The following is a 13,958-nucleotide window of genomic DNA, read 5'->3' on the forward strand; positions in this document are numbered from 1 at the left end:
TAACCTCGTAAACTTGCTTTCATCATTGTTTGTTTACCCTTTATTGCAAAGATATTATGGATTACTTTAGTTTTTAAATAAAACATGGAGAGTATTTGTCAGGGACAAGTTTTGGAAAATATAGCCTAGGTGTTACAATGCAAACACTCTGTTCATGTCCAAATTGAGGCAACAGTATACTTAAACTCACCCGACGTTTTATTAGGTACACCTGGCTTCTAACAGGTTTGACCCCCTTTTGTCTCCAGAGCAGCATTAATTCTTGATTGAACAAGGTGCTGAAATCATTCCTCAGAGATTCTGGTCCATGTTGATGTGACAGCATCACACACTTGCTGCAAATTTGTCCCAAAGGTACTCTGCTGGCTTAAGATCTGGTGCCCGTGGAGGCCATTTGACTACACTGAACTCATGTCATGTTCAAGAAACCAGTTTTAAATGAGTTTTGTGTCATGGAGCGTTATTCTGCTGCAAGCTACAGAGGGATGGTCAGTAAGTTTACTCAGGTAGGCTTTGACATACGATGATTAGTTTGTACAAGGGGCCAAAGTGTGCCAAGAAAATACCCCACACATCAGCAGCCTGAACTGCTGATACAAGGCAGGATGGATCTGTGCTTTCATGTTGTTTATGTGAATGTTGCAGCAGAAATTAAGAGTCCATCTTTGGTTAGCCTGCGTGAATTGTTTCCTGTCCTTAGACCACCCGGTGTGGTCTGCTGTTGTAGCCCATCTGCTTCAAAATTTGCAGAGATGCTCTTCTGCATACCTTGGTTGAAATAAGCGCTTATTTGACTTTCTGTTGTCTTCCTGTCAGCTTAAAGCAGTCTGACCTCTGTAGATACTGTATTTCTTTGTGGTCTGCACAGAGTGACCTAGATTGATGAGTCAAATAATTTATTAGCACCCAATCTGTTAACAAAGTCTTTCCTTCTTTGACTTAAAACTACATAAACACGTCCCTGTCGATAAATGCTTTTCATGGAAATGGACCATATAAAAAGCAGCACATAACTCCTGTGGGCTGGAGATGATCAGCAGAATTATTCACAAGCTACGATTAGTTTGTACTGTAGCTGTGTTTCCATTTACACTGGGCTGAATCAATATCTCATTAAACCCTGTTGCTTTTTCAGAGCGTACAGTAAGCCAGGGAGCAACAGTTCTAGGAATAAAACTCGACTGACCCGAATAATTACAGCCAACAGTATCGTCGCCCTCGTCTGACCGTGTATTGAGATTATATTTCCTGATACCTTCGGCACCAGGTGCGACAAAGGTGCGGCAACACGATACTATTGTTGCACAACAAAAACACATGTTCCTGTAGAGCTTGATGGATGAAACACGGGGATGGTGTCAAGATCGGCAGTTTGATTCACACAGCTGGGATTCTTTTGCACACATGTGTGCTAAAGTATCCATCCCATAATATGGAAACACTGTAATACTGAGATAAGTATTAAAAATATGAATCAGTCACATAATATGTTCTCTTCTTGTTAGATCACACCTCTTCAATGATTAAAAGAGCACTTGAAAACACAACGGCCGTCTTTGCCATGTATCGGTGTGTTGTTCATTTTGTCTGCCTCACTCTTCTCAGCATTAATCTAGATATTCATTGATAATAACAATGGGATTTAGTGGGGGAATTTAGGCCAGCACACTGGTGTTAAACAGGAGCAGGACAGTCCCTGAGGGCTGCAGACTGATCGCTGACATAATTATTGCTGCCATTGAGTCAGATGGCAAAGACGGGGCTTTTTTCTTCTTCTCCTGCACGTAAACAACACAGAAATGTTGTTTTATTACACTGCAGATAATACGAGGTTACAGCATCCACACACATGGCCGGTGTGTCTTTTTAAACGTCGTCCGCAAGCTGCTAAACTTGTTCCTAACATACCGTGGGCGCTCGGTAATATGCAATCTTTATATGGGGATTCGCTCACTGGAGGGAGGATATGTGGGGGTGGTGGGGACAAAATGAAAGAGACGACTAATTAATCTCAGGGAACAATGAGCTGGTTTTAAAATGAGAGTCGAAACGTATGAACTAAAGAGTTAAAAGAGAATAAATGAGGGGGGAGGAACTCGAACTGTGTCACAACAAGGACTCAGACAAAAAAGTTGTTTATGCCTAATTTTGCTGCTCATACATGCCCCCAAACTGTCCTCTCCCAGCTTCTCCGTCCTCTTTTGCTTTTCTTCCATCATTCACCCTCTGTTTTTTTTTCTTTTCTTCATCAGTGACTCACCTGCCTAAATGTTGAGCTCCTCAAAGGAGAATGTGACTGTCGTGAACACCAGAGGCCAAAATAAAAACGTTAAAATATAAAACAGAACAGAAAAAAAATCCAAGTGAGACAGAGAGAAAAAGAGTGAAATTAATTGGAGCTTTTGATACGACAGAGAGCATCTGTTGTTCGAATGTATGTGCGTCGAAGGTGTGTGCGATGCATAGTATGGACGTGAATATTCCAGGTCCATAAATACACTGTAAACACACTCAGGCGTTGCATAAGCTCAGATGACTTCCAGCTGCCAGGCATGATCAGGTTTTCCACCCACCCTGCTGGACAACAAGCACAGCTGCCTCTTTACCAACCTCCATGTGTCACTTTTGCATTAATAGCCATAATTTCACGTCCTGCAGGTACAGAAGAGTCAGCCTTGAGGTTTTTACCCCCAAAACCCAAAAACAAACAAACAAAAAACCCCAAAACGAAATATCCCACGTTCAAACAAATTCTTTTATCACGTAGCTTCTACAGTTCCTGCATACAGCTTTTGGCTGTTGCCACTGGATGTCTGCAGGATACAATGAGGAGCAGTCAGGCAGTATTTGCTCTATACTGACACACACACAGATGATGGAAGACTGAAATTCCATCATCTGTGTATGTGTCTACTTGTGGAAAGAGTGACAGTGTGTATCTTAACTCAAATTTCCTGATATGGAAGAGTGGCATTCCTCATGATTCCCACAATTCACTGGAGGACCAGACATGATGTCATTGAACGCTCCCATGAGAAGGCTAGAGAGGGGAGATTATATACTGTGTGTGTGTGTGTTTGTGCAGTCAAGAAGAAGGAAAGACGAGAAAACAGAGGCTTTTCCACTTTATTTTTTTGGTTTACCTAATTATGAAAACGCCGCCCTTACACTGTGCACGACTGAATAACACGCCGTCGGCCGTGTGCAAGCGTCTGCTCGAGTATGCGTGTCTGCGTGTTTATATTACGTGTTTGTTATGGGCAGAACTGCAGAGTACACATTGTTTAGAATAAGAAGGAGCAGAAAGAGAGGGCAGAGGCAAAAAAGATGAAAAAGAATGAATTTAAAGGTTGTTGAAAGTGAAAAAAAGTGACTGCTTTAAAAGTGCAACGAGTGTGAGAGACGGGCTGACAAAAAGCAAATGGCAGGAGACGTGAATGCTGGAAGAGAGACGAGAGAGAAAATCAGGAGTAAGTGAAAGGGCTTGTGACGGAGGGAATACTGGGAGACAAAAGAGGGATGATGAGGAAAGGCAGGGTGGGAGAGAGGATAAGGGGGGGGGGGGTGGAGAGGAAAAAGGGGTAAAAGGAAGGAGAGAGTGAGAGAGAAACAGAGTGAGAGAGTGAGAGGGAGGGAGGGAGAAAAAAATGTCCCAGATTCCCATGCTATTTAATAGGGAGCAAAACCAAACTGAGCTTATAATGTAGACTGGCTGAGCAGGGGGCAAAGTGACAGCATCAGTGTGTGGGTGTGTGTGTGTTACGTGTGTGTGTGTGAGAGGAGAGGGACTGTGTGTTTGGCCCTCTGTTAATCTGTCTTCATGTGTGTATATGTGCAGACAACATATATGGCCTGGTGCATGGAGAAGTACATGTAAGGAAGTAACCTGTTTTCCCAGTGTGGACGAGCAGCCTGCTGACAGACTGGACTCCAGATTTCAGTTTGAAAAAAAGGCTCCTTTCAGGGCTGGATGTTCTTTTGTTTTTGTTTTTAATAAGAGGAGGACTTGTGCAGCTTTATTTTGGAGGAATACTTCACACTAAGATTTAATCAGATGCTCTCACGCACACGCTCCTCTGCTCCGTGTAGCTGTGCGTGGGTGAGGGGCCTACCTGGATTAATCTGAGCGCACATGATTGTGGGACATGCGAACAGCAGAAAGGAGCGATTGAAGGGGAGGATAAAGTGAAGAAGAAAGCTGGAAGATGTACTTGTACAAGGCAACGTGCCCGGAGATCCCCAACCCGAAACAGAAGGGATCCAGGATTCAGGGTGGAGGCCAGGGTGGGGTCCAGGCTCACGGCCTAGGACAGGGGAGGCTTGTCGGAAAGACTTCTATGGGGACGGGAACGCGACCCTACCCTCCTCTGATGCTGTGGACAGCAAACAAACCCAACGGTGTGGTGGAGCTCAAGCAGCTGGAGGAGTTCCTCAACTTCCACTCGCTGTCGCTGCACGACACGGTGAAGAGTCAGACAGGCATGGCCTACAGGTAACCTTACCTGTGTGTCTCTGTGAGAGGAAGTCATGTTCGGTCATGTTGACAGACTTATCATTTCTCTTTAAAGAGTTAGTAATGGCTGAGGGGGTTGAAGAGAGTTTTTTATAATTAGTGTTTTGTTTGATTCTACATCTGTGACATCTGAAGAGAAGCGTGGATAAAAATCAAACAGTTTTTCAAGCTTTCCCCCCACATGCTCTGTGTTTACATGATTCTAAGGTCATGCTTGCTTTGCAATGCCCATTGCATAATGGGAACTATTGATCTCTTTTAAAACTCCCAAGCTAATTGATCATTAGCTCTGAGTGCTTTATAAATAATTTTAATCCGAGTCCTCTCTGTTTCTGATGGATGCATTCCTCAAGTAAGTAATGCTAAGTATAATAAGCTATAGTTTCAGCTGCATGCTGTATTGAGCTAGCCGGCACATACAGGACTAACTGTGGCAGAAAAAAATAAATAAGTCACATGTCAACAAGCATCACCCCAAGTGCATATGTTTGTAATGCACACGTGCTTAGGTTCTTTTATTCCCTTTTTAACTATGTGAATCCGAGATCTTTGAGTGTTTTTCTTTAAATATGTACAAAATTCATGTTCACAAATGCTTTACAGTGCTTTAAGAGTTGTCAGCACCCCTTGGATTTGATACGAGTGCATATTTTTCAATGTATCAGAGTGTGCACACAGCAGGTAGAAAATGAGCGTCATCATTCAAACAGCTCCTGTTAAATGATCTTTCATTTTGAAGGTAATCCGGTTCATGCTCCTTGTGCGCTGGTAGAAACTGCTGTCATGTGCTTGTTGTTTTTCTCCAAGTTCGTCATCTGTGACTAAGCGCCGTGTTGGCGAGTGGTTTGAGCGAGTGTGATCGGGACATTGTGGATCGCTGCTCAGTCCCCAGGCAAAAAAAGTAACACGTAGCTTCTTTGCCTGAATCGCCTGGTCGTCTCCGGAGAGGACGAGAGGGGGATGAGCTTGAGTAAAGCCTTCTCTGTTGTTTACCTCAGCTTGTTAGAGCTCATTAATCTTAATTTGTACCTGAACTTGTTTAAATGTTTAAAAATGTTTCTTTTTTAATTAGAAACTTAAAAAAACATCCAGTGTGAACTGAGAGTCCACACTGACAAAACAGAATAAAAAAACAACTTGGGAATCAGAGGAAATAAAATATTCTTATTCAACAAAGTAAATCAATAAGACTGCATAGTGTGGTTTTAAAAAATTAGTGTCCATGTGTGTTTTATATTTGGAGACACTGCTGGCTTAGCATTTCCATGAACTATATTTCTGTCATTCGTTCCCTGGGGCTTCCTCATCAGTGGTTCTTCGCAAAATCCTGCCAACATATTTCACTGTATTACAGTCAGTGTAATAATAACACGGACTAAACTTATTCCGTTGTTGTGTTGGTTTAGAAGATCTGGCAGCTCAGACCGTTTCCATCACCCCTCTGTGCCCACCAATGGAGAAAAGGGGGTGTAGAGAGGAGTGTGATGGGAGTCTGTATCTCTGTTGGATCAACCTGGCTAAAGGAGCTCATATGGCCATTCGCTATTAGCATTTGCCTGGGGACATATTGGCATATGTGCGTTCGAGGGACTGTGTGTGTGTGTTTAAAAGTTTGTGGCTATTGCCATGGTAACCTAATAGAACAGCTGGCTGCCCACGACCTTTTCCAGGTCAGCGTGCTTGTCGGTGGTCAAGTTGAGCAGTCTGTTCACTCAGACACACACAAATAAGAAAGAAATTTGAAATTTTGTTAAGTAGAAAGCATTTCCCCGCATTAGCATGCAAAACAATGAAACCTTTGAACTTAGTTTTAACCATAAAAGAGATAAAACCGGGCGTCAGTTTAGCTCATGGGGTGAGCAGGTGATCAAAGGAGGTGGTCCTGGGTTTGAGTCTGACCTGAGGCCCTTTGCTACGTCTGCTCTCTGTCCACTATCTACAACTGTGTTTTCTAACAAAGGCAATTTTTTTTGTGGGGGGTCTTTTTGTGTGGAGAAAAAATAAAACAAACCAAACCAGTCATGACTTCAACCTCCCAAAAACAGGTTACATACAAGATATTAATAAAAATGCTTTTATTAGCACATGAACACCCCAAAGGAAGAGATGCAATTCAGTCAAGTGCCCTCTGTGACCTTTAAATGTGTTTTCCCTTTAAAGTCCTGCCAGCTCTGTGGGGGTGAGCCGAGGAGAGTTGTGACTTGACAAAACATAAAGAGCCTTTTCTAACCTTTTTGGCTCGTGATCCCTTAAAACAATGAATCTGTTCTTATGATGCTTTAATATTTTATAAGAGGAAAAATCCTGACCACAAGTTTAAACACTTAAAAGCAATTTCAAGGCCAGCTTTTTTGGTGCTGTGTCTAAATATTATATTTTAAGAAGTAAAAGTAAAGTATAGTGGCTTTTATGTATGGACGATCCAAACCTGGCGCAACCGAACTGTACACTTACCACTTTATTATGCACATCAGTTTAATCACATGGCAGCATATGCAACTTAAAGCATTTAGGCATGCAGACGTAGTCAAAATGACCTGCTGAAGTTCAAGTTGAGCCTCAGAATGGGAAGAAAGATGATTTTGAGGTTGGTGTGGTTGTTGGCAGGCTGATCTACAGGGATTTTCTTGAATAATCATCTTTAGGGTTAACAGATCTGAAAGATCTGTGTCATAGCAAGAGGGCGTCCTTGTGCCTGTGAGGGCTCTCATTCGGTACAGCAGCTTCCTCTTTTTTTGTCTTCCCCGCCCCTACTTTGGAAAGCTATGACATCACAACAATGTGACAGTCAACTGCAATGTTGATCGTGGATCAGCATTATTGTGATGATGCTAATGAGTGATTCTATGGATGGATGGACTGGATCCATATCATGAGAACAGATGATATGGATCCACGTGAACAAGTGCCTGGTTAATGTCTTAGGTCAGAGGAGCTAACGTTACAACCAAGGTATGCAGAAGAGCATCCCTCAATTGTGAAGCAGATGGGCTCCAGCAGCAGAAGACCACACCTTCTTCCACCCCTGAAAGCAACGAACAGGAAACTGAGGCTACAGTTTCACACAAGCTTGTGTTGTGGGCTCAAAACTGATTTCTTTCACTGTACCAAAATATCCTCCACAGGCAAATCTCAATTCATTAGAGCACCTTTGGGATGTGGTGGAACAACAAATTCACATCATGGATGTATAGCCAAGAAATCTGCAGCGACTGTGTGATGCTGTCATGCCGGCATGGACCAAAATCTCAGAGGACTATTTCCAGCACTTTATTGAATCAGTGCAACGAAGAATTAATTCAGTTCTGCAAGCAAAAAGGTTCAACCTGATATTTGCAAAGTGTATGGTGGGTTTAAAACAGGAACACACATGCACACAGACACACAGGCATTCTTTCAAATGATCCAAAGTGCACAGATGGAAAGAGGAAGAAGAGGCAAATTCCATGTAGATATGAGCTCAACAGAGTGCCCTCACATGCCCTTTAGTTTATTATTCATGAGTGTGCGTGCCTGTTTGTGGGGCGTGGGTGAGTCCTTTCAGTTGTGCAAGAGCATCAGTGAGTGTTTGTTAGACAGCAAATTACCTCAGTGTGTGTGCATGTTCATTATGTCGTTAATATGGCCCTGACTATGTAGGTTATGGTGACAACATAATGTTCATTTCAGAACATATGCATTTAACATTTTCTCTGGGCTAATGTTAACACTAGTCGGGGAGATACTGATGCACTGTGACACTGTAAGTAGCATTTTAGAGAGACGGTGATCGCTCGGTACCAGAATGTAGCCTCGGAAATGGATTTTGACATCAACTCAGTGCGCGTTAGTCATGAACGCTCCACTACAATGAATAAATATCAAGCTGAAAGCTAAGTTTTGTGTTCAATCAGCCTCCAGAGCGACGAACAAAAAGTGTGAATCAAGTACATCCCCTTTTAACCTAGATTCCAAGTTATTACGCACTCAAATGCACACGATGTTTGATTACTCACGCTGAATTAAAACAGACATCAATTCAATCAGCCAAGTGGGGAAAAAGATTAATCTAAAGGCCATGATATTATTGGATACAGCAGGGGAATGCTGGGTAAGGGCACAACAGTGAAGGGGAATTCAAACCTCCAGGGGGCAGAAGGTCACATTATGAAGCATATGCCATGTGCTCTTGGGTGTACTAATGTGTGTTTGTGAGTACGCGTGTGTGTGTACTTGTATTGCTCATGTTTTCACAGTCACATCATGGGGACCTAAAAAGGGGATGGAGACAAAAAGACCCTGTAATGATTGTATAGAGACTTGTTTCCAGGTTAAGTCAAGGCTAAGTTTCTAGAAAATGATTGTAAGACGATGAAAATTCCCTTGAAGTGATAGAAACTGAACTGCCAGTGTGTGTGTGTGTGTGTTTGTGTGTGTTTTCAGACAGTCTGGATGTTTGTCAGTCCATCTGATTAAATGAGCTCTGCCTGCTGATCGACTGTGGTGTGAAGGTGACAGAGTTACATTGTCCCTGCAGTTGCTTCTCTCCTCCCCTGTCACTCACTTCTTTCTCTGTCCCTGCAGCCTTTGCTGATTTTGTTCTGTGCATAATTCATAGTCTGTGTGCATCAGCCATTTCTACTCTGCCTTTGCTGTTTTCAGAATGTGAATTAAATTCTCCACATTGTAAAACACTGGAAATGACTTTCCTAGATTTATCGTGTTAGGAATGTATTTCGAGGTCTGTACCACGAAGTAAGATTTCAGCTTATCCGGATAACTTATTGGGTTAACTCTGGGTTTTCTGTACTGCAAAGGTAGTTCACATCAACAGGTATGAAGTCAGCGGATACTCACCAGTCAGCAAAATCAATGTTAATTCTGAGAGTCTGATAGTCTTATGACTAAAATTTCATTTTGTTTTAGTCATAATTTAGGCATTAAATTCTTTCATAAGATTATAGTAGACTCAGTCTGAAGTTGATTACAATATAAAGTGTAAAAAGTGTGTTGTGTTTTTATTGGTCAGAGTTGCTCCACACACTTAAAAAAGCATCTTATTTTTCTTGATATCAAATGAGAAATGTGTCCATTAGGTCTACTCTGCTCTTCCTCCCAAGCGTTGACATTTTCTTGCATTTTCAGGAGAAACTGGGAGTATGAAAGACGTTTTTATATGAACTCTTTACTTGCTCTCAGACCAATAAAGACCACTGAGGTTGTAGCTGAAACAATAAGACCAAGACTGCCTTTTAAACTTTTATCTAATGAAATACTCGATATAATCCACCAGATAAACTTTATGGATAGAAATAAATCTTCCTCCAATCCTGCTGACCGAAGTGCTCAAAGCTCGCCCGCATTCATACAGGACTTTTAATACTGAACTCCTGCACAGTGCTTTCCCTCTCTCACACACTCACACAGCAGCTTTCAGTCTGTGTTATGTGTTGAACATCCCCATAATTTTCCAATTTTATGGTTTTGTCTCCGCTGCACTTTTTTATGTTTCATGATTGGCCAGCACCACTTTTTTCCCCCGTGAACCTGTGAACTCCTCATCCTGATTGCCAGTGTTAGAGTAATTGGTATGTAATGGAAAGACACCACGGGCATGTAAACTTGTGCTATAATAGAAGTGTCTTAAGGTGGTATGAGCTTGCAGAAGATACATAAAAGTAAAAGTTTGCAGTTCATTACAATTATAGTTGCTTCTAATGGCAGTAATGATCCCTCCCTTGACCTGGAGACATTTTTCATGTATTAAAATGTATAAAAATAACAGATTATTAGCTGGAATTACACTATAGAGCACCACCAGTCCTGCTACTCTTTGATAACAGATCCCCCAGGTTCTGCTACTGGTATGTCAAATCAAAAAGGAACTCCAGTACTATGTAATGTACTAGTCTTACTGCTTTTAACTAGAAATCACATTTTAACCATACAGCACATTATATACTTCACATCTATGGTCCATTTAGAATAACCAGTTAACCCAACAAGACTGTATTTGGGTTGGTGGAGGAAGCCCATGCAGGCACAGAGATAACATGCAAACTTCAGAGAGACCACAGGAAGGCTGCAGCCAACCTTGAGGTTTGAATCAGGGGAGAACACCACTAACCACTGCTCGACCGTGCCGGCCATAAAGGCCAGTGAAGGCCACGTCAAAGTGGACGTGAGCCCTGTACCTACTCTGCTTGACTGTCCAGGCCTTGAACCTCATGTGTTTTCTCTCTATTAGTAGTAAATCAATATTCAATATTACATAAAATTAACTATTAAAAAAGTGTCTTTGAATGGCAGAGATACAGAAATGTCTGGATGTAGCACAGAGCGTGTGCGCTTGAAGCCATTTATGATTTTTAATTTGTTTGATCTGCTGCTCACCTCAAACAAGTACAAGCAGAAATGTTGGACTTTTAACGATATACTTTAAATTTCTGTTTGTTTGTTTTTTACAAGTACAGTTAAAAATTAAAAAACAAAACAAAATAAGGACTGTCTGGGCAAAGAGTCACCAGAACTTTTTCTGTAATTTTACACATTTAAGAGTCGTGCTGACAGATTTCTTTCTTATTCATAGCAGCTTTTACTTTGTAGAAAAACAGTTAAATATAGGACTTCTTTACACTGACAGGAAGGGGAGATTCACTGGTCTGGACCACTTAAGAAGTGGTCTGTATGTGGCCTGCCATGTATGGCCTGTCAGGGGTGTCAGTGAGTTTGACACCCCTGGTGTCAAACTCACTTTTTGTCTCAGGGACCACGGATTTGTTTTTTTGTTTTTGTTAATGGGTGTTTCCCTTGTTGCCGGGTTTCAAAAATGGCAGTTTTGATTTCGCCTTCATGACTCTTGATTGACGTCATGTAACGGAGCGGAAAGGCTGATTTTATTTCCAAGATGTTTTGTGTTTTTAAAAGGAAGGAAACCTTCCTCCAAACGGACAGAGCAGTGAAGCCGCCAAGGGAAAGTACACGATTAAAAAACTGTATAATTAAAATATAATTTGTTATATTTAAATAGTTAAAATGTAAAATGAATTAAAACAACCTTGGCCAAGGGGTAACACAATAAAAATCAATAAAACACAACATTAAAAGTCCAGTGGCCTGCGCCACGACCTAAAAGTCCCAGGGAGTTAAGAAATCCAGCGAAGTAAAAGGGAAACCCAGCGGAGTCCTCTCCTTCCTTTCCGCATTCGCGTCTTGATGCACTGAAGGAAGGGAGGGAGCGGCAGTCACTATTCCTTTCGACAGTTTTACTTTATAAAAAGGGATAAGTCAGAGACTTACCCCGGGTGGGCAGAGCTCTGAACTCCGCCCGCCGCTTCTTTAAAACTGGAAATCGGCACCAGCTGTCTCACTGCTTCTGCTCTCCCGCAGTGCACAAGCTGGCTCTTGTCGTTATTGCCGTCCGACTGCCCGCTGCGCGTCCCTAGTCGCTGGTGGTGTCTCGTCCCCAGTCGCTGGTCATGTCTCCTAACGCCCAGCTCCACCAGCCCCTTCGGCTTGCAGGCGCTGCCGCCTGGCACCACTTACTCCTGGCCGTCTCTCTAGCCTCTCGGTCGAACCCCTTCCTTTGGTCTGTCAGGCCCTCTTATTGGCCTCTCTGGGATCTCTCGCAGGTGTGATCAGTTTATTATCAGGTAGGGGCGGAGTCTTTCCAGGACAAGTCACCAAATAAATACCATTAAAACATGCAGTAAAACTCATAAAAATAAACCAGTGTACAATATTAAAATATTAAAAAGGTAAAACGCAGCAAAACATGCATAGTAGAAAAACTTAGATAACTTGTCCCTTTCCACCCTGTGACAGTCACTTACAAACTAATTGGTGAGATGCGGACTGCTGGCATCATGTTTTTGAAATGACTTGGCTCGCTTGGGAACCTGGCTGAGCAGGTACTAAAGAAGTACCCGGTACCAGGTACGACCACCTAATGGAAAACCCTAAAAACCGAGTTGAGTTGAGCCGAGTAGGTACTTGTGGAAAAGGGTTATACATGTAATAGGACTAATTTACAACTGTAATCCCTGCTCTAACAAACTGTCTGTGTAGCTGGATACAGAAAGCGATTTCAGCACCAATGAGTTTTAACTAACTAAGTTTCTTAAGTTTCTTACCAAAGAATGTCGGGAATCAATCAGGATGCATCTGGAGAGAAAAATCTCCATAGATTTCCTTCATTTACACTTGGGCTTGGAATTTCTGAACCAAAGCATGAAATAAGGTTTTATAATCGTGGCATGTCTTCCTCGGAGGCTCCTGTTGTTTTTGGTCACACACCAATCTATTTTCTCTATGGACGTGCTGGATGGACGTCAGTATTCCTGATCATGCTTCAGCTGTTATCCTGTAATCTGGTTGCGTATGTTTGGGAAAAGAGAGACTGAACCCTGAGATAACTTAAATTACACTTCAATATTGCACACAGATGGTGCTGATTGCATCTTACGTACATCTACCAACTAATGTAAGTCTAATAGCAACAACCAACCAACCCAGTGACATCACTTTCTGTGCTCTCACAAGGTGGTGCTACACATTCTCCAAAAACCTCCATCCGTCCATCCATCCATTTTCTTCCGCTTATCCTTTTCAGGGTCGCGGGGGGCGCTGGAGCCTATCTCAGCTGTCATAGGGTGAGAGGCGGGGTACACCCTGGACAGTGTAACAAACCTTTTGGGTTATAGCACCACTAGGGGGGGAGTCTCCTAGGGGGGTGTGTGAGTATAGCGTGGCAGCCATTACATGCTGCTCGTGTTCTGTTCTCAGGATAGACCTCACCGTTGTAACGGCCTGGCACCGGCGACTACCGATCCCCGCCCATGTATGTACGGACAGTGTAGAGCCGTGGAGACCTGGCTTGTATGGTCTTATGTTGCTGACAAGGAATAAAGGTCTGTTGTTTAATTTAACTGACTGGCTCCGTGTTATCCGGCTAACCTCCACACCACATGCCCGCTGGACCGGCTAGCCGCTCTTTCCTCGCCAGACTGCTGTTACAAAGTGGCGCCCGAACATTGTTCTCTGGATCTTCATCGTCATCCGGACCGACAGACGGTGGGCTCGGATGTTTTTCCCGTGTTTTTCAACGATCGACACTTCGGCTGAGGTGGCGTGTTTTTTTTTCTCTTCGTCTGGCTGTATTGGCCGGGCCGATAGGACCCCGTGAAGGAGCCGACCCCCCGGGATTTCAACGGTATTTGCAGGCATGGAAGAGCGCCGACCCATCGCTTGACACGCTCGCCTGCGAGGGGGAGTACTCCGTGAGTAACTGTACGGCCCGTCGGACCGCTAACTCAGTGCTATTGGACCGTTACGACATCGGCGGTGCTAAAGCTAAGGCTAACGCTACAGTGACTTTGACTCAAGTGTTCATTCAGAGGGACGTTTTGTTTTGTGTGAAGCATCAGAGTGTGCACGGACGCTCTCTGTCTGATGGATATTAACGCTT

The 13,958-nt window shown here is 43.0% G+C and overlaps 1 protein-coding gene across 1 annotated transcript in view; it reads left to right on the forward strand.

Annotated features, from left to right (window-relative positions):
• The first annotated feature begins 3,711 nt into the window (after positions 1-3,711).
• The window catches only part of kcnab1a (potassium voltage-gated channel subfamily A regulatory beta subunit 1a), a 136,079-nt gene continuing 125,832 nt past the window's right edge, over positions 3,712-13,958 (forward strand). The window contains exon 1 of the mRNA XM_026191253.1: positions 3,712-4,492. Within this exon, the coding sequence (XP_026047038.1) occupies positions 4,206-4,492 (287 nt within the window). The 5' untranslated portion in view covers positions 3,712-4,205. The remainder of the gene's footprint in view (positions 4,493-13,958) is intronic.

This window comes from Astatotilapia calliptera, chromosome 14 (genome assembly GCF_900246225.1).
Source record: "Astatotilapia calliptera chromosome 14, fAstCal1.2, whole genome shotgun sequence".
NCBI classification, from domain to species: Eukaryota; Metazoa; Chordata; class Actinopteri; order Cichliformes; family Cichlidae; genus Astatotilapia; species Astatotilapia calliptera.